The following is a 20,097-nucleotide window of genomic DNA, read 5'->3' as shown; positions in this document are numbered from 1 at the left end:
TACTGAACAAAGCCTGCATACATTCACCATGAATGGCCGTGTTAGAGGTATCATGTTTTCCTATTAATTCAAGCAATCAATGGTCTTTTGACAGAATCAATATATGTACATACAATAAGTGTAAAGTACAGACTGGGACATGAAAAAGCCACATTATATTACACAAGTAGTTCTTACAAATTTGAAACAATAGCAACTATACATATAGGGTTGCATGTTATGGCATGACTAACTATTCCCCTTGTATCACTGCACTGTGCCCTATAAGTATAAAGCTGACTGGATATGTACAAATTCCTATGTCTCAAGAAAGTTTTGTCATATTATTCTCTTCTAAATAACCTGGACATTCTGACAAACTATTCCCTAATCTACTATTTATCAGAGATATGTAAACGACTAATTTTCCTGATTCATAGAATGTATGGTTGTGTGTATCTTGTAGGAGTTTGCTTCATGTATGGGGTGGTGGTGGGTGGGGGGATGGGGGTGATATGAATTCAAGTTCCATTTATATTTACATGTATCATAGGTATAAAATAGATGTGTTGTGTCACTCTATCCTCAACAGTCCCAATTTTTAATTAAAGGGTTTGCCCAATGCATGAGGGTGTCCTTGGTCACATTGACACAGTGTACCATACAGACTAAGAGGTGAAGGAGAGCAGAGTCTGTTTACTTTCTTGATAATTCATCCAAGCATTGTCACCACCGAGGGTGTATTCCTAACATTTTTACCATGCTCAAGCCAAGTTGAACAAAAAAAATAAAATATGGAATATATGCTCTGGTCGCTCTACATGACAACAACGCACGTCTATGTCACGAAACCCATGTCTACGTCACTGGTTCTACTGTCTTTGAACTGTGAGTCAAAACGTTCAAAATTACCATTACTTTCCCCGATTTCCTTTGATATTACTGGTACTGGTATAATTATGTTACTCTACTCATGTAGTGACTCGCAGTGACAAAGGCCGAGTACATGACTTGTTTATTTTCCTTGGCTGAATGAAGAAAAATATTGGGGACATCTAAATAAACATTCTAGCAGTCACATAGTTCAAGTTTCATCAGTTTTTAATACCTATACCAATAATAAATACAATTCTGTAAAATTTCCATTATCCATATAAAAGTGAAGGTAAATGTATCTCAAGTTAAAATGAATCATTCCATGCAACATGGATATTGCAGCAATATTGTAAGTACCGGTACTTTAACATTCCAGATGTTATCCAGTTTAATATTCAAGTAGATTGTACTGAAAACTAAATTCATGGTGTAATTTGGCCATCTCCAGAACTGTGAAACTTTACATTTTTTCCCATGCTGTCTACTGACTAGATAGATGAGGGTAGCATTTTATAACACCACCTTTATATGTGTGAGAATTAGCGTCACTTAAAAGTGAAACAGTATGTGTTAACTTGTTGTCTATTTATAGGAAGCAGACAGGTACTTGACAATTTAACCTCATTATGGTCATACATGTTACTACCATGCGTCATTATGGAAAGTCTGTATTTCCTTTCTGTACAGACAGAAATGGTTTGTTTGTCGACTGACATATTCATGTTTACTTTAAGCATTCAGTGCTGTTCAATCAGACTTTATTCATGCAGTTTTAATAATTGCAAATTTTACCGAGTCAGACAGTATTTAAAGTTCCAGAGCCTATAAATTCTGACCTTTAAGACTTATTTAAATGTGTTTCAAATTTCTGTCAGACTGTCATATTTTGATCTGAGACTCATAATGCTATGTTTTGTACTGTTAGACTGTCATCTGAACTGTGAAACTCTGCATGTAAACTTTCTGTAATCAGCCTGTCAGACTGCGAGAACCTGTCTGTTTCCTAGATGCACAACAAAAGAAGCACTTGTAGGAATCCATATGTTATTTCATTGTAAATGTGACCAATAAACAGAAATGAATTTCTTGTAATTCTGCCATCTATGTATAACATCCACTTTGATTTTAACATAAAATAGCATATGAATTCCTGTCATGCAATCCTTGCGTGCATTCGATAATATACTATGGCCCAGTGATCTGTGTGAACTCTCTGAAAAAAAAAATGCTTATTTAATACCCAACCAAATCTATTCCAAAATTCTGCCAATGAAAGTCTGCTTCCATGTACCACAACCTTTACAATTCAATTGAAAACCACTCCAATATTCTACTTTTGCAATAATTCATTTCTGAGAAATACTGTGTATTTATTTGATCAATTTTCATCTTGTATTCCAGTAAAATGACAAAAAAAAATTGAATGTTCAAATTTGGATTTCACAGTTACTGAGTGAATTATTTAGACATTTTTTGCTTTTTAGAGTTCAAATTTGGGTTCACAGCAATCAGTTGAATTATTTAGACGTTTTTAACTTTGTAAAGTTCAAATTTGGATTCACAGCAATTGAGTGAATTATTTCTGAATTTTATACTTTGGAAAGTTCAAATTTGGGTTCACAGCAAATGACTGAATTATGTCGAAGTCTTACCCATGGTAAAGAAAATACACATAATGTATATATTGATCACTGAGCCATGAAAGAGACGAGTAAAGTTAACATTTCACAACACTTCAAGCAACTACAATCTAGTAATATCACATATCAGTATCAGCGTTGAATTTCCATGTCAAGTCGGAGTCAGTGGACGTCTGCTGTGTTAATTTTAGCTTAGGTATGACGTCCCATCTTGATGGTATCTAGGGCACGGCCAATATCACCACCCTTAACTTCCAGTAATTGAGTCAACCAACCACCCTCGTTATCAAATCCCATGGCAAGCATCTGCTTCAAAGCTTGGTCAATTTTAGACTCTGTATAAAAAAAAATACATAATATCATTAGTCTAGGCATTCAAATTTTGACATTTTTATTCACAATGATTGTAATCGATATGATATAACACAACATGAAACCATATTATGATTAGAACGACTAATTGGATTAATTATAAATTAATAATATTCAGAAACTCTATATCATTTACCTAATTACATTAATGTATGTGTACATTGACAATAGCTGTAAACATGCAATTGTCATTTCCTCATCTCATATAAAATGTCATTTCTACTATGCCAATACTTCACAATAATCTTGTAAATTGATTGGTTGCACAAAATTTTAGGATCACACTGTGTTTTGTCAATATTTTCCATTAGTAAAAAGTGAATCATTAATAAATTAACTTTTTTCTTTACACTAGATGTGCTACTGAACAAATTTTCATTAGTGATAATTTTTCTTCAGAATATTTTTTTTTCCAAAATGGTGGTACTATATATTCAATGAAAAGGACAGTTTTTCTTCGGCTGTCATCACCAATTGTAATCTCACACACGACACTGGATTACGAATTATCTACAATACTGTATAACTTCTGTCAACATATTCCAAAATTAAAGTCATGGCCTACCTTTGGGTGGTGGGTTCACCAGTTCTGGCAAGACAGCGCTTGATGGGGCATCAGATGGTGACTCTTTGGACTTGCCAGGTTCGTTCACTACAGTCCAACCACCTTCATCACCAGATCCACCTTCCTTGGGAGTGGACTCTACCTCCTAGCAAAGACAGGAAAAAACATACAATAATTAGAACAAATGTTTGGCAGAGACCAACAGAACTATGTTAGAGTTGATAACTGTAACTCTATCATTAATTACAATCTCATAATTATAAATTGTAAAAATAGTTTATTTTGAGCCTTACTTAATGTTCAAGTACTAAACTTGGGGCATATTGCTTCAGATACAATTAATTCCATGGCAATACTTTCATTGAAAGCTTACTGCTTACTAAAGAATTAGCAATTTGTTTATAAGAATGGCCTTCTAGTGGGAAAGTTCTTCTGGATTTTTCAATTCCTGTACATGTAATTTTGAAATTGAGAATGCATTGCATCTATCATTGTACTTAGTTACTAAAACGTTTCAAAATTGAGATACTTCCGATAATCAAACTTCTATTTTTGCTTTCCCTATAACCTAATTATTTGAAAAGTAAGACGATTGTTGATTTTTTGACAAGTGAAATTTCATTTTGCTGACACTAATTGGTGGAAGATAATAAAGATGAGAGTTGAGAGATAGTAACTTACCATTTGATAACTTTCATCTACTTTTCCACCATCTTTCTTAACTTCATCTTGTGTCTTCTTAGTTTCATCTTGTGTCTTCTCCTCGGCTTTGTCTTCTTTGGTTGTTTGTTTGTCACTGTTTGCCTGGTTTTGACGACGAGGACATTTACCACCGCAACGCCCGCCACCACCACCTCTACGCCAATGAGCACCTCTTCCTCTGCCACATCTGCGTCTGAAATCTGGAGGGTGCTCTACGCCAACATCTACATCAATACCTGTAATAACAATCACAAATTCTGGTTATAATCCAGTTTCAGTTTCTGTTGATTTTGATTGTTTTATTTGTTTTCAGTGAGGGTGGTAATGTAAGTAAGTTTATTGTAGGTAATGCATTTATAACAACCTTGGTTTTAAAGTGGCCATATGGATGAGAATTTGGTATTAATTTTGGATTTTTATTTGATAAAACAGCTTCACCATGTTTCTCTACTTGAAAAAATAATGTGAAATAACATATACCAAGTCCATGTTCACATCTCAATAAACGGCAAAACATTAAACAATGTGTAAAATTTTTGTTATTGTACGTACAATAACAAGCTTTTTACACTTTTTGCATCTTTTTGCAATGTATTGAGTTATGAACATGGACTTGGTATATGTTATTTCACATTATTTTTTCAAGTAGAAAAACATAGTGAAGCTGTTTTATCAAATAAAAATCCAAAAAAATACCAAATTCTCATCCATATGGCCACTTTAAGCTCGCAATAATTATTTATGTTCTTACATTGTTTTCAAGTTTTGCATCAATTTTTTTTTCTTTTTAAACAAAAGGAACCTGAAAGCGGGCAAAAGTTCTTTTACAGACAGAGAGGTGAGTTAAAACCCCCTTTACGGGTAAGATATATCCATAATAGAAAAGTCATTCATTTTTAATGGGTAAATAATTAACTTTGAAACAAAAACAAGAAATACATCTAAGTTGATGATTGAACAAGTCTCACCAAGTGGGTGCAGCATATCAGCCACAGCATCGCCTACTTCTTTCAGATATTCAGAGCTTGGGTCATCTTCTTGACCCTCCATTGGTTGTTCACCAGTTTCTCCTTCTGCCTGACCGCAACCTTCACCATTTTGTCTCTGTTGTTGTTCCCACATTGTACGCCAGCGTTGTGCCATTCTGGGACCAAAACCACCAGTCATGAAACGCCACAGACCTGGTCTGAATGCGAAACCCTATAGAAATATAGAATATGCTGTATTACAAAGGGTTGTAACGGTCTCAGTAAAACTTGACATAATGTACAGTTTTCTTGTTCACCAAGTAATTTTTACGCTGTCCACAGAGTACGATCATCCTCGATTATGATAAATCTTTTGGTTCAGGGCAGAGAATAAAGAAATTAAAAATACAAAAAAACCATTAAAACCCCACTTTCTTTGCAAGAAACGCTCTGTGATCATCACCGATTAACATGGTCCCCCCCCCCCCTTGCCATGTGTAGACAAAAGCTTCAGTTTTGCAAAATTCCAATAGTGTACTTTAGTATGTCAGTTAATACTAGTATGGTTAGTTAGAATGTCCATGTCAGTATACTATATGTAACCTACTTAAATGAGCTGTGTTCAATTGTCCTCCCTCACCAAGAAAACATTTACAAAGAAATAGTTTGCTATAATAACTTACACCCATGTGGCTACGTCCTATTTGAGGTTTACGAATCTTTATCATCTCATGCTCTGGATGCAGTCCTTTACCCTCACACCCTTTGCAGAGATCATAGTCTGGACATACAGCACACTTGAAACGTGGTCCAAATATACGGCCTTCACAGCCATCACACACCACACCAGGATGAAACACGTGCTCATTGGCTTTGTCATCTGCACTCTTCTTTCCAGCAGCTACACAAGAAGAATTTGATAAATACAGAGTTATTTAATACTTCATAATACTAGCACTTATTTCTAACATTTAAGGAGACTGTTTTTGTCAGAGTTGACAATGGCAGAAAGTCACTTTGAAAATGAGGTTCGTGAAAATCATGACATTTGGTGCAAAGCATACAAATTTGTCCTTCTTACAACAATTTCAGTCAGAACTATTGGAATGAATATTGAATTGCAATTAGTTGTTCCTATTTTAACTAAATATGCTAAATTCTCGAACAAATTTTGACTATTCTCAATCATGTTGACATAGCAACAAAAGCAAACCATCAAACACTTCATTGAAAAGAAGGGTAAACCATTTGATTTCGGGGGGGGGGGGGACTGGAGGATTTGGACCCAACAACAATTTATTTTCTCGAAAATCCTCCAGGCCCTCCAATCCCTGAAAACAAATAGTTTACCCCTTACTAATAGAATGTGGAAAATACAAAGAAAATTTTTAATAATTTTTAAAAATAAGAACGGAGAATTCACTAGCCCTAAAAATATTCTTTACTTATTCTGAATAATCTTACAATAACTCTACAAACCTCTGATGTAGACTCTGAAAATGTCTTCATTCAGTTGACCATATGCATCAACCAATTCATCATCACTGGAAAATGCTACCATGTCACCTTCTGAGTCTGTTGTGTAGAAAAAAAAAGACATCAAAATATTAAAAGAAGTCTTTATTGTGCATAAACATCTTTTAATGTCTACTCTGCTGAAAAATATCTGTCTGCAAAATAGCGATGACACAGATTCCATTTGTAAGAATGTTTTGGAAGCAGCCATCATGGATGACACAAATGTACTTAAAGAGTTTGTTATTTATACACAAAACATCTTTTATGTCTACTCTCCTTAAGATAGCTGCCATCCGAGTCTATTTTGTACTGTCAGCTACATTACTAAGCATGTTTTGAAAGCAGCCATCTTGGATGACTCTTATTTATACACAACAATTGTTCCATATTCTAGCTTCTATAGATAACAGCACACAAAATAGAGATGACACGGACTCCATTTGTTGTATATTGACACCTGGATTACACAGCATGTTTTGAAAGCAGCCATTTTGGATGACTCAGAGTCAGTCAGTCAGTCTGTTGTTGTGATACTAAAATGGCTGCATTCAATTTTGCACTGTCAACTAGTACAGCTATTACCCATCTTTTGATTTTGCAATATAGGATTAACTTATTTCAATATTGGATTTGTGCTTTATTGTTATTATTTCAAAAGACCAGCTGGTTCTGAGGATGACTCACTGCCTCATCTTTTCCCAGGTCAAACTTGTAATATTTTTGCATTTAAAGATGCGTCATTGCCCAGCTGGTGCATTATACGTCATATCACAAAAATGAACAATTTTGTTAAAGAAATTTCCTTCTTTGATGATGGAGCAACAACCTATAATTCTTTTGCCCCCACTACTATTCTTCTTTGACTGGATACACAGGATTTTTCACTTATTTTTAAATGTTTACAAACTGTATTTTGCTTCTTTTACATTCACAGATTACACAAAATCATTTTTTTAGTTATTCCAGATATTTATAAAGGATATTTGCTGCTAATGCAGTTCAAATATTAATTTTTACATTACATATTTGAATGGATGGAGGTAAATTTAGCAATGCTCAATATTTTTTACCATGTGAGCTTTACAAGAGGCTGTCAGTGTGGCTAGATTTGTTTTGCATTCATATTTTTTGTTTGTTTTGTTTTTTCCTTTGGTAGGCAACACAAAAAGTCAAAGACAAAAGTCATGTTTCAATATATATTATAGGTCATGTCAGATCCAAAATTACAATTCCAACATACCATGGAGAAACACCAACCAGTATTTTTTCACAGTACAGACTTTGACATATTTTATGCATTCCTGTGTTTTGATCGTTATCACAGGTAAAGCAGATATGTTTGGTTGGACACAGGCAAGACTTTGGATGTTTTCATTAGTTCTACCTGATTTGTAAACATCCATGCATAGATACAGTACGGCTCTGTATTTGACAAGGTTTTCTTACCTTTGTATGACAGGTTGAACGAATCAGGCCTTGGCAGAGAAGGGAAGACCTGTGCAATCTTCCCAGCCAAGTAATCGTAGTTCGTAGAGACTCCTTGGTCCACGGTGAAGCGGCGAATTTCAGGCTGGCCGCCATCAGCGGATTCGAGATATGCTTTCACAGTGATAGACATATTTAGCTGAGATCTGGGTGGTGGAAAGATGTTACAAATAATGACATTAGCTACAGGAAAACAGATTCAGCTGTTTGCTGTACATCAGGAAGAAATTGCAATTTTTCGCAACTGCAATAGTAGGTAAACTTTAAAACGTGCAGTGGATGAAAATAAAAATGAATGCATCATCAAAATCAATACGACTAACATAACATGGAAACAGACATGCAACGATTTTTACCTTCAGACCAATCTTACGCTGCTAATGGGTACGTAAAATGTTCAGATCAACAATAATGTGTAGAGTATACTGAAAGCAATGGTCAGAGGAGAAGTTTATATACAAAACTTACCGTTCGAGATTCTTCTCTGCTATCCAATAGATACGCTTAATTAAAAGTGACTCACACAATAACAAAACACAGCTTTAGGAAATTGCGACAGAACCTATTTACCGAGCCAATGAGAATTAAGAACTACGTAATGGTACCAAAATAAATATGATGTCATCGATGTTGCTAATTTTAGATTACAACTGTCACAATGACTGGTGGGTTGATCTTTTTCGCATGTTATGATGTTTGGATTTCCTTAATATTTTTTGTTTCTATTTTGGTAGAAAAAGATATATTGAAAACTTTTCAGTTCGTCAATTTACTTAAAAATAGTGTCTTTTTTTCAACTTTGAACTACTAGTGAACTCCAACCTTTGCACTCATTCGTTGTATGCAAATTTGTTGGATACGACTCATCAACAAAATTTACATAAATGTAGCCCCATAACGTCATATCGTACGATGAAATTCCAGTAATCTGATTGGCTGCGTTCTCGTGGCGCTACTCATGCCTGCGTGCATAGAGGACAACAAATATGGCGGAGCAGAATCCTTGGTTATCGTCGTCCGATCCTATTCAGGATCTGGGACCATCGTTGGAGCCGTCCCAGGACCTGGATAACATGTTCTTCAACGACTTTGATGGTGAGGATTATTTTTGTCAAATTTGGTGGAAATATTTTCATCCGTTACGGAGATAGCACCGTTTGAACAGAGATCGGTGTCGTGAAAGTGATAGTAATATGTGTACTTTGCCGATTACATGTACTTGAAAGTTGTGCCGTGTTGAGTTCACTAAATATCGAGTATTTTTCCATGTACGACCCAAGCAAGTAGAATGCAGTTTATTAGAAATTAAATGCCACATTTCTGCCTGTTGCTGTAGTCGTGAAATACAAATGTTATGTAACTGAACATTGAACTCGTCAGAAATGGGCCATGGGTGGAAGTAAATTGTTCAGTGTAGTGGATAGTGGTGAAGTACTTCATACTACTATAACTGTCACATATAAGCTCTTGTTTGACTCAAAATATTTTATTTTTCAATTTTAAATTGACTACTTTTTTGGCATCATTAAAAAGTCTTTGTTACACTGCACTTGTTATAATAACAGTGGTGGCATTTCGTTAACTTCATGTATTTTTTTGTAAACTGTATTTCACCCTGGTATTCACTTCCGTATTCTGGGTGGTATATATAGCAGTGATGAATAATCATCATCGGCCTATGCTACATCTGAGGGGAGGGGGACGGGGCAGCAGTTACTACTGACTTGATAACGGGCTGTCAAGTATAAAATCGACCTATTGTATTGTTTACTTAAATATACACAAATTATGAGAAAAGTGACCCACAAAATTAGTTGTTTGCACAGTTTGAAATAAGTATAGCATGGCCGTCTCTGATTGGCTGTTTAGATTGGTGGCCTGATAGTGCATCATAATAATCATAATGAGATGAATTGTAATACAGTAGAGGTGGAGTCAGCTGCCGGTTCAGTACAGTATCAGTTGCACCGGCAGAAGTTCAGTCGCAAGAAAGAAGCGGAATGGAGAAGATGGGGCCAGCTGGTGCAGAAATACCAGAACCGAAACTTGTGTATTATCTAGATCATGGTGCTGGAGTCACTTGAAACATTTTACAGAGGTTTGCGACATGTTGTTTGATGTTGAATATGCTTTCATTTTACCCATGTGTAGTTTTTTCAACAGAGAAAATTATTTTCCTTTCCTTTTTTTTTTCAATTGCAGCTATGATTGACTACATTAACTCTGATGATCAAACCTCACCTACTCCAGATGATCTTTTTAGTGACCCACTGGACACGACTATGTCACCTGAGCCTGTTATTCCTGAGAATGTCCAAGTTAAACAGGAACCTGTGGATGCGCTTGATAATATTACCCCAACTCTTACATTGTTACCATCACAACCCCAAGAACAACACCTAGCGCAGCTGCAGGCAGCCCTTCAACAAGCTCAGCAACAGCAGCAAGCACAGCAGCAGCAAACACAACAACCGCAACAACTTACGACTCCATCACAAGTTGTGAGCCCAGCAGTAAGTGTGCCACTGTCTCCAGCACCAAGTTTACAATCGGTTCCGTCACCACCACCACCACCACCACCAGCTGCTATTCAACAGACGGTTCCCCAGGCTAGTCCACTTCCAGCCCAGAGCCCACTTCAAATACAGCCACAACCAAAGAGTCCAGTAGTACAACAGACCTTTTCACCAGCTTTTCAACAGGTTAGTAGTAAACTGTGTTTTATTTAGTTTTCTTTGTTCTTTCATGTTAATTTAAGGTAGCCTTTGCTTGTGAAGGGGTGGAACTGGCTAGCTCAGTATTGCTTGAACTTACACCTTATATGACAAAAAAGACTGCAAATAAAATAAATTGATAGCGTGTAAATTTATTAGAAAAATGGGCTGATTAGATATGGATAGTAAATATAGATAAATTAATATAATGTATGACATTCTTATGTCCAAATAAGGAATCCTAAGATATGTAACTAAATGGGCTGTTTGACTGACAGTGATGGATAGCTTTGTTTACTAGCTGATAATAAGCTGCCTGCCATATAATATATGTATAGTCAAGCATATATGCATAACCAGGGCAGTTATGTATGTATAGGTTATCTTTTTATCTGGTCAATATTTTATTAAATTTGATATTCATTTTATCATGCCACCTACATTTTACCAAGGTCACCTTCAGTGATGTTGACCTGTACCTAAAAATACACTCTCATTTATAAATTTACTGCCCTCCCACTAGGTGCTGCTTCAAACCCAGCCTGTTGCTACAACTGCTGTTCCTGTGGTAACTACGGTGTCCACCACTCCATTATCTACCATTGTTGGGTCAGCTAGTATTCTTACCAATATTCCACTAGTGAAAGTTGAGACCACTGATAAGCTGCCGATCAACAGACTTATTGCTAACAAGCAAGGAGCACTGCCTTGTAAAGGAGAGAAAAGAACAGCACATAATGCCATTGAACGTAGATACAGATCAAGTATCAATGATAAAATCATTGAACTCAAAGACATTGTCTTGGGCACCGATACCAAGGTAAGTTGTTGTATTTTCTTGTAATATTGCAGTACAATAAGGGAATGTCATCACTTTGAATCTGTTGCCTTCAGGTGTTTGACCGAATATACTGTGGTGTGTGCCTGTGCATGGGTTTGCATGCATGCAGTATGCATGTTTTCATGTCTTCATTACTTGCTTTAAGTCAGGCTACATGCTTCATTCAGAGTTGTTAGGTCAGTTTGACCTTATTACCAACACAACTGAATAAAAAAGTTCCAGTATATTTTATAGAGCAATTAAATGTGTATATATTTCAACTTTGAAAAAAAACCACCACAAATATATTGTAAAAATTGACCCTTTGTTATCTTTTCATACAGATGAACAAGTCTGGCATTTTGAAGAAAGCAATAGAACGTATCAGGCATTTAGAAAATGCTAATCATAAACTGAAGCAGGAAAACATGCTCCTAAAGATGGGATTGGGTAAACTACCAAGTAAGTATCTTGGCTCCCATTTAATTTGTTGAATTTGTTGTTTACAGCTACTGATCAAGTTTCAACTACTATGTTTCTATCTTTTTGTACCCTGCATGGTTGTTTGTCATTTGACACTATGACTTTTATACACATTGTAGATTGTGATATCCAAGTAAAAACAGAGTCAGTAGGAGAACTGAGTCCTCCACCATCTGATCCTGACTCGCCAGTACGCAGTCCAAGTAGCAGTACCACTTCTTCAGATCCACCAAGCCCCTTGATGTTCGATGACAGCAATGATACTGCTATGACTGACTTGCAAAATAGTTCATTCCAAGTCAAGACAGAACCCATGGGAATGCAAAACTGTGGTATTTTAGACCGTACAAGGATAACTCTGTGCATGGTTGTGTTTGGTGTCCTACTGTTCAATCCGTTCAAGTCATTGATGGATGCTGAGGGTTTACAAGGTGCAGATTACGGACAGCTACATGGTGGAAGTAGAACATTGATGGCAGAGGGTGAAGGTAGGTAAAAAGTATAATATATGATGTAACAAAGCTATGTGTTAATAAGTAACTTGTAACTGTCATATGAATGAATAAATGAGCTTTCCTGTCATATTTCAGCTGCTATTATCCCATGACCTAAGTTGTATAGGTCAAAACTTGTTTCTGCATTGTCACTATTAGGTTTTGATAGTCGATGATAAGTTTAGACATAGCATTTTCCAATAGTTGTTTTCCAGAAAGTGGGTGGCATGAGTTTTAGGCAATTTCTCGCTTTTAATGAGGTACTGAAAGCATCCGGAATGAAATAAAACATTTGTGAATGTGAGAAAATCGTGCCGTTGTTGATTTACATACGTATCAAATCATTATTATTTTGCCCAACTTTTCTTAAAGTTAATTCCCAAAATTTGAGATGTTGGAAAATGGACATATCACTTTCCCGAGTTTCCTCCTGCAGGAATCGATCCTGGCTTTAGATTTTGATAGTGCTTTGACCTATTGGGTGAAGTTTGTCTTTGAACTGATGGTGTATAAGAAATTGAAACATATGCCAAACACACTGAGGGATAAAACACTTGATTCATTATTCCACTACAATGACACCATTACAGTGTGTATCAGGTCAGGTAGAAAAATGTGATAGTTCACCCAGTTGACAAACTATAGGACATTTGAAAATGGTTCAATCAACAGACCTAAGCTGTAAAGTAAATTGAAGCGATCAGTGTCAGTAAATCACTTTGAAGTTTGACACATGTAAGGTTTAACCCACTGGTGATTAATAGGCTTTCTTGTTTTTCACTTTAAGTTGTCCAGCAGACTTTGTTTGATTGGTTATTACCAACTCTTCTCATCTGGCTGATAAATGGGGTCATGGTACTGGGAGTTTTTACTGGCATCTTTGTCTATGGAGAACCAGTTCTACAGCCTCACTCCGAAGCAGCAGTCAAGTTTTGGCGGTATCGAAAACAGGCTGACACAGATCTTGCCAGGGTAGGTACACAACAGATACCTTTCATACTATGCAAATTTGCTGATTTGAATAAGAATTGCTCGGATAGTTAGCAAGATGGTGATATTCACCAGGCCCTTTTATCTGCCAATATCAATTATCACTCCAGCTACTCAAGTGCAAAAGTGAAGTATATGTTGCAGGCTGTTATCAAAGAACCATCAATTGTTTTGTCTTAAACAAAACGTGCATTTTAGGAAACTTACCAACTTACCAAAATAGTTACACCCTGTGAAATAATTATATGAATTTATAAAAGTACATGGCTGCCAAGTTCCTAGTGTGATATGTTTATATAGTCCTGATTCCAAATATTTATGACAACCTCAAAACCACAAAGTGCCTGGATGAAGGTTTTACATATTCATGGTCTGATGCATCGTGCACTACATCTGCTAGGTAGAAAGCCAAACTGACTCCATTTTGATGGATGTTGCTAGAGGGCGTGGCGTGGCGCAGGAGATAAGATCTTTAGAATCAAATGGTGATTGAAACGTATGTTTGGAAGTTCATTTATCATGACTTTCATTTTGTCAAAAAAAGTGGTCTGATCAGAGACAAGCTTTGTGTACTTAGCATTGTTCTGCAAAGTTGACACCTGAACAGCACATAACAAATATAAAGTGTTTGTTTAATGTTTATGGGCAGTGGCTTAAAAAATCTAATGGTCCCAAATGCTGTCTGTATGATTTACACAGGGTGACTATGCAGCTGCTGCTGGACAGTTCAGAACATGTTTAACTGCCTTAGGACGACCTTTACCCACATCCAAGTTAGACTTGACTGCAAGCATCTGCTGGAATGTATCTCGTCAAGTGTTGAACCGTGTATGGGTAGGCAAGTGGCTTGCCAATAAAGCTGGTGGTATAAAGAAATCAAACATCAAAGATGGCAAACTGGCTGATGCAAAGTTGTCAGCTAGAGATGGTGCATTGGTTTATCACAAATTACATCAATTGCAGATGACAGGTAAGAAACAGACTTGTAGATTCATACACACAAATGCCCCCCCCCCCCCCCCCTCCACACACACACCACAAAAAATAAAGATAAAAAAATAAAGAAAGAAATAGTTTTCTTATCAGAATTATGCTTCATTTGTTAGAATATGCCTTTTTCAGCTTCTTTCTTCATAATTTAAAGTTGACAAGCTCAAGTTTAGAAATATACAAAGAATGGGTAACATTCTAGCTTTACGAGGGAGTTTGCCAATTTCTGATTATGTTTCTGATATCAACCAGGTGTTGTAATAAATCATGTCGACTGACGCAGTAATAATGTTGCTGATATTGATTTCATTCCATGCCAGGTCACGAAACTGGTGGCTTTTTCAGAGCAGTGAATCTAGCCTTGAGTGCAGTCAATCTGGCTGAATGTGCTGGTGATTCAATCAGTAAAGGAACCCTGGTAGAAATCTACACCACAGCAGCCCTTCAGATCAAGACAAGTTTCCATACAAGAATGCACTTCTTGGCTGTAAGTAGACTTACTTTATTACGCATCACTTTACATATGGAAATAATGGCCTTGTTATCTTGATACTAAGTGCAAACAGTTATAATCTAAATAATTCATGAGGCAGTTGTTGTTTTTTTTTTTTTTTTTTTTTGGGGGGGGGGGGGGGTGCTAGAACTATTTGAAAAGAAGACAACTGTTCAACATGTTTATACAGAATGAAGGTCATGTCATTACAATGATGAGCCGTTGAGATTCTATTTATAGTATCTGTTTTTTACCCACAGCGATACTTTCTGAGCAGTGCCAGACATGTTTGTGCTACTGATGCCGAGTCTATGCCAGCTTCAATGAAATGGCTTTTTCATCCACTTGGGCATAGATTCTTCGTTGAGTTGGAATGGAATTTCAAGATGACCAAAGGTCTCTACAGCACCACAGGCAACCCAGGTAATTCATTTTAATTATTCTTTTCCAGTGAATCACATTTTGGTAAAATGCTTTTGCATATTATTAGATTATTGTATACCATGTAGTATAGAGGTGAGATTTTCAGAATTTGAAGAAAAAAATGTACAATTGTAGGTGATAGATTGTTGGAGCAAATCTTATGTTTTAGATGTCCAGTTTGAGATGGCTTTATAAAGTAGATTGTGCCTCAGACCAATTTCCCTCATATTCAAATATATATGAAATATATGAAAAGAAACTTGTTCATGGTCCTCTTGAAATAATATAAGAAATGTTGGGGTTTACCGTCTTGTTTTCAAGGAAATTAATTGCTAGTCTTTTATTTTCTCATGGAGTTAACACTAGTTGATGCCCATATTGGATTCTAAAATGGATTCATTTTGTGTCCGGCAACCCCAGATTTTTATATTGATTTTTAATTGAGAATTAAGTTTTTTTTATTTTTTTATTTTTTTTTTTAAACGCCAAAGTAACAGCAAAGGTTTAAATAAGTTTATATCAGGCACATTTTATGTTAACTGTTTGTCCATGGCATGATTAATAAAAAGTGACATTCTGTGTTAAGTGTTTGCCCATGACATGGTTAATAAAAAGTGACAGCTTTATAATTCTAATCTGACCACAGAGTCATTGATTGATGGTTCAACTGCCCCTTCTGTAGCTCTTTGAACTCAAAGTGAACTTAGCAGAATTGAGTGACACTAAACAGACAACAGGAATCTAATGACAGTGTCAGTCCCATGGGTTTTACGGAATGAACATTTCAAACTCTGTTTTCATACAAGGAGTGTCAAGATTTGAAAGTTATAATTTCTTTTATTTCCAGCTGATCCACTGGCCTATGTAAGTCAAGCTTTCAGGGAACAATTGTTGGAAAAGGCACTCTACTCACTGATCATTCCAGAATCCAGTAATAGTACAAGTATTGCTAAACCAGGGTAAGAAAGCCACTGTAATTGTTCTGAGAGAGTTACTTATGTCGCAATGAATTCACTTGTGGTATAAGATCGCCAAACATCTTGGCTGTATTCCAGTAAGATGAGTAAGTATCCTTGGCCTGAACTCTAGTCCACTCTGGTAGCAGTCCTTGATTATAATTATGTTGGCAGGACTACTAGTCAAACATACCACTCAACACTACTTTATAATCTGTTCTAAATGTTTGCTGAACTTTAGTAAATTAGATGTCAGTGACTCACAGAAACTAAAGATGTGACTATCCAATTGCAGAGGATGTAGAATGAAAAATGACTACTAAAATCCAAGCACAGAAAAGTATGTTCTTTGGAAATCTTCCGGCTTAAAACTACTGATGTAAATTCGCCAATGAAGTATTACTATGGTGAAAGTAAAACACATAATTTCTTGTTTTTTACAGATCGCACTCTTCAGATGCCTTGCAGTATCTTCAGTTACTTGGTGAATGTGCCGATGCTGCTGATGCACCCAAACAAAGCAATGCTTCCATTGGTGCTAGCATGTCATCCATTACTGGTGAGTGTCAAATCTTGCCATGAAATGTCCAAACACTGAAAAAAATAGTTTACGAAACCCTCACATGCAATTGTGACCATTCCATTCTTTATCATGCTAATAGGAAATTATGATGATCACGGGAAAATTTCATATTGATGTTGATGAATGAATATAATAATGCAAGAAAAAGATTTCTGACACGGTTTTGAAGAAAGCATATCATTCCTGCAAACAACAAATGAAATGTGAATTTTTTTTATTCGTTTTATAGGTGAAGATCCAGTTGCCAAGTGGTGGTGTCACGTTATATCTGTAGCAGCTCACTGGTTGGTTGGAGAAGATGAAGCAGCAGAGAGACTGTATGGAAGTGTGGAAAGTATTCCAAAACATGTACAAGACTCAGATGATCCTATTGGGAAAGCTGTCCTCCTAGCATTCAAAGCCAGACAGAGTTTGATCACTGGAGATGGCACACAGAATTGCATATCATTATGTGACAAAGCAGGGTCCTTCTTGAAAGAAAGCATCAACCTTGGAACCAGTCAAGCCAACAAACTTAAAACACAGGTGAGAGAACTTGTTTTCAATTTATGGACATGACCTTGCACAAATTTCAGAATTGTGGCTGTTTTGAGTACATTTGTACATATTTGGTTAGCAGAATTAGAAGAAAGAAGATAAAGACCATGTAATGATGCTCATTATTATGGTGCATTGTAGTTGCATTGCAAGTTTGCAAACCTTTGCGGTGCATCTGCAGTGCAAGCATGATATTGAGGCTTGTCTACCAGAAGAATTCCAACACATCGCATGGCATGGAAGTTCGTTCCTGTGTCTCGTACTTCGTTACACAACAGAGTTACTGCCCACCCAACAAGTAGTTGTGTCTGCTATTGATTGGCTATTGAAATGGGTGTGAAAGGCCCAGCTCAGGGATTAAAATTAAGTTGTGAATACAACTGTTTGGTAGAGCTATAGAAAAGGATTAATCTTATCTAATCGTTATGGCGCCATTGATGCCATTACCCACTAATGCCATAACACTAATGTGAGATCCTGGATTTGAATCCTGGGCCTTAAAACTTCAGTAACATCATCTCACACCTGTCCACTTTGATTAAGGTTATATCACAAAATACTTGTGTAAATTGTTTTTTTAATGGACTAATAAATTATTTAAACTGTTAGTTTAACCTTGGTGTATTTTCTTCATCTTCAGGCTGTACAATTGTTGGTGTGTGATTGGCTGTTAATGACACGTACAGCCGTATGGCAGCAGCAAAACAGCAATCAAACTGAAGGCACTAGCTGCAGTCCGTCTGAGCTACAATCATTCCAAAAAGACATGGCAAGCCTGAAAAAGTTGGCCCAGACAGAGAAGGCTGCCATGCCTAGAGTATACCTTCATGAAGCCACTGCTAGATTGATGGCAGGAGCTAACCCAGCACGCACACAAAAATTGCTAGACAGAAGTTTGAGAAGACGCTGTGTCAACGCTAACAACAAGAATGGTAAGTTATTTATGCCCTAGGCAAGCTGCATTGAAAATATATTGAACACTTGTATGTTATTTAGCCAGAAGGATCTAGTACTTGTTTCCGCTTATATAATATGCTTCAAACTTTAGTGGGTAGCGAGTGGTTATGTAAGTGAACCAACTGGCAACTGAACCGACTGGGTCTTTCAGACTAATAAGTTATTGTTATCAGGTATAAAATCGCCATAGTATAGAGCATCACAAGAAGTAACATGTATGCCATGGAAAGTAAAATTTTATGAATAAAGCTATGATTTAGTGTATTTTTCAAACATCAATCTTGATATGAAAAATTTGTTGTCATAATGCGTGGACAATTTGAATAGTATACGAGTGGACCATTTTGACTTTTGTTAAATTTAAGTTGGGTGAAATTCAAATTGTAATGAATTTTTAATAAAGTCTGGCTTTGATATGAATGAACATGATATTGAAATACATGTAATTGAATCGTCTGACTACTTGTCTTTACAGGTATAGATGAGAATAACCTTGTGCTTGGTGAGAGAGAACACGCTACAGCTCTATTAATGGCCTGTAAACATCTACCGGAGGATTTGTTATCAACACCAGGTTGCAAAGAAAATATGTTAACGGAAGCAGCACGATCACTGGAGAAACTTGGGGACAAACGTGCATTACAAGACTGCCAACAAATGATACTAAAACTGAGCAGCCGAAATTCTGCCATCACCAGTCGCTAACATGTAGTGTCTGAACACCATGACAAAATGTGCAAGCTAAGGCAAAATAAAACAAATTGTATGTTTCCGATAGCCCGTCAGACCCTAGTTTAAGCCGCTGATGCTAAAAAGATAAATTCTTTGTCTTCTTGAACTTTATGTACAGCTGTTTTCTTTCCACAGTGATGTCGGTACATATTTCATCGAAATATCACAGAACAGGTATTCTGACCAACTTTTCGTTTGGTTCTGGACGAGACAGTATTTTTCAAAAATAAAAACAATTGAAAGAATAAAATATAATAAAACCTGACCTACCTATCCTATTCTCTGAGGCCATGTTATCAGAAACACAATTATTTTTTTTTTGTCAAATGTAGAATTAGAAAAAATTCACAATGAAGTATTTGACTACCTTTTTTGTTGGTGTCTAATTTATTTTTTGCATACAAGTAGTGTTAGATAGAAATTTATGAAGCACGAGATTGATTTTTTAAAAAAAAGTCCAATGACTTTCGTTTTGTAGAAATTGTACAAACACTTTATTTGTCACAGATATATATTATCAGAAATAAAACTTGAAGCCACCAAAATTTAGTCATTCCAAACACACTGCTGTATAGTAATAAAATGGAACTTTTATTTATTGAAAAACATCTTTTTGGCTTGCTAACTAAGAGTGATTACTTTAATACAGGATCTTATTTGAACTTATTATTCAGATTGTTTATTTTTTGTAAAACGTCGCTATATTGTCTTGTTTTGTGAATTATGCTTAGCTGACCACAGGGAATCTGTAGACAGTGTAGTTGATTATCAGTGGTGTTCCGATCTGTCAAGAAATGATGTTACACTCCTAAGAATGTAA

The 20,097-nt window shown here is 36.1% G+C and overlaps 2 protein-coding genes across 3 annotated transcripts; one reads left to right on the top strand and one right to left on the bottom strand.

The window, feature by feature from the left end:
* Positions 1 to 2,455: 2,455 nt before the first annotated feature.
* On the bottom strand, positions 2,456 to 8,569 carry LOC144439071 (sequestosome-1-like). The gene is made up of 8 exons (XM_078128324.1): positions 8,462 to 8,569; positions 8,067 to 8,251; positions 6,582 to 6,677; positions 5,786 to 6,003; positions 5,103 to 5,334; positions 4,114 to 4,370; positions 3,433 to 3,577; positions 2,456 to 2,830 (listed from the first exon to the last, which is right to left on the bottom strand). Exons 2-8 carry the CDS (start codon positions 8,236 to 8,238, stop codon positions 2,688 to 2,690), a joined length of 1,263 nt encoding a protein of 420 aa, XP_077984450.1. The 5' UTR covers positions 8,239 to 8,251; positions 8,462 to 8,569; the 3' UTR covers positions 2,456 to 2,687.
* Positions 8,570 to 9,032: 463 nt separating this feature from the next.
* On the top strand, positions 9,033 to 20,097 carry LOC144438512 (sterol regulatory element-binding protein 1-like). 2 transcript variants are annotated; one of them, XM_078127571.1, is made up of 14 exons: positions 9,033 to 9,200; positions 10,308 to 10,807; positions 11,343 to 11,639; positions 11,984 to 12,101; positions 12,242 to 12,610; positions 13,404 to 13,588; positions 14,306 to 14,576; positions 14,917 to 15,083; positions 15,350 to 15,512; positions 16,360 to 16,471; positions 16,912 to 17,027; positions 17,281 to 17,576; positions 18,229 to 18,520; positions 19,021 to 20,097. In XM_078127571.1, exons 1-14 carry the CDS (start codon positions 9,092 to 9,094, stop codon positions 19,248 to 19,250), a joined length of 3,225 nt encoding a protein of 1,074 aa, XP_077983697.1. In that variant the 5' UTR covers positions 9,033 to 9,091; the 3' UTR covers positions 19,251 to 20,097. The 2 variants fall into 2 exon arrangements, with proteins under 2 accessions (XP_077983697.1, XP_077983698.1); XM_078127572.1 differs by lacking the exon at positions 9,033 to 9,200 and adding an exon at positions 10,059 to 10,203.

The sequence above is a fragment of the Glandiceps talaboti genome, chromosome 8 (genome assembly GCF_964340395.1).
Source record: "Glandiceps talaboti chromosome 8, keGlaTala1.1, whole genome shotgun sequence".
Taxonomy (NCBI): domain Eukaryota; kingdom Metazoa; phylum Hemichordata; class Enteropneusta; family Spengelidae; genus Glandiceps; species Glandiceps talaboti.
This window is presented reverse-complemented; position numbering and strand designations above follow the sequence as displayed.

Coding starts and splice junctions, on each gene's coding strand:
- LOC144439071 (XM_078128324.1), bottom strand. CDS start 8,238: ATGTCTATCACTGTGAAAGCATATCTCGAATCCGCTGATGGCGGCCAG. Junction 6,004..6,581: donor TTTCAGAGTCTACATCAGAG/GTTTGTAGAGTT, acceptor CTTCTTGTGTAG/CTGCTGGAAAGAAGAGTGCA. Junction 5,335..5,785: donor TAGGACGTAGCCACATGGGT/GTAAGTTATTAT, acceptor ATATTTCTATAG/GGTTTCGCATTCAGACCAGG.
- LOC144438512 (XM_078127571.1), top strand. CDS start 9,092: ATGGCGGAGCAGAATCCTTGGTTATCGTCGTCCGATCCTATTCAGGAT. Junction 9,201..10,307: donor GTTCTTCAACGACTTTGATG/GTGAGGATTATT, acceptor TTTCAATTGCAG/CTATGATTGACTACATTAAC. Junction 15,084..15,349: donor CAAGAATGCACTTCTTGGCT/GTAAGTAGACTT, acceptor TTTTACCCACAG/CGATACTTTCTGAGCAGTGC.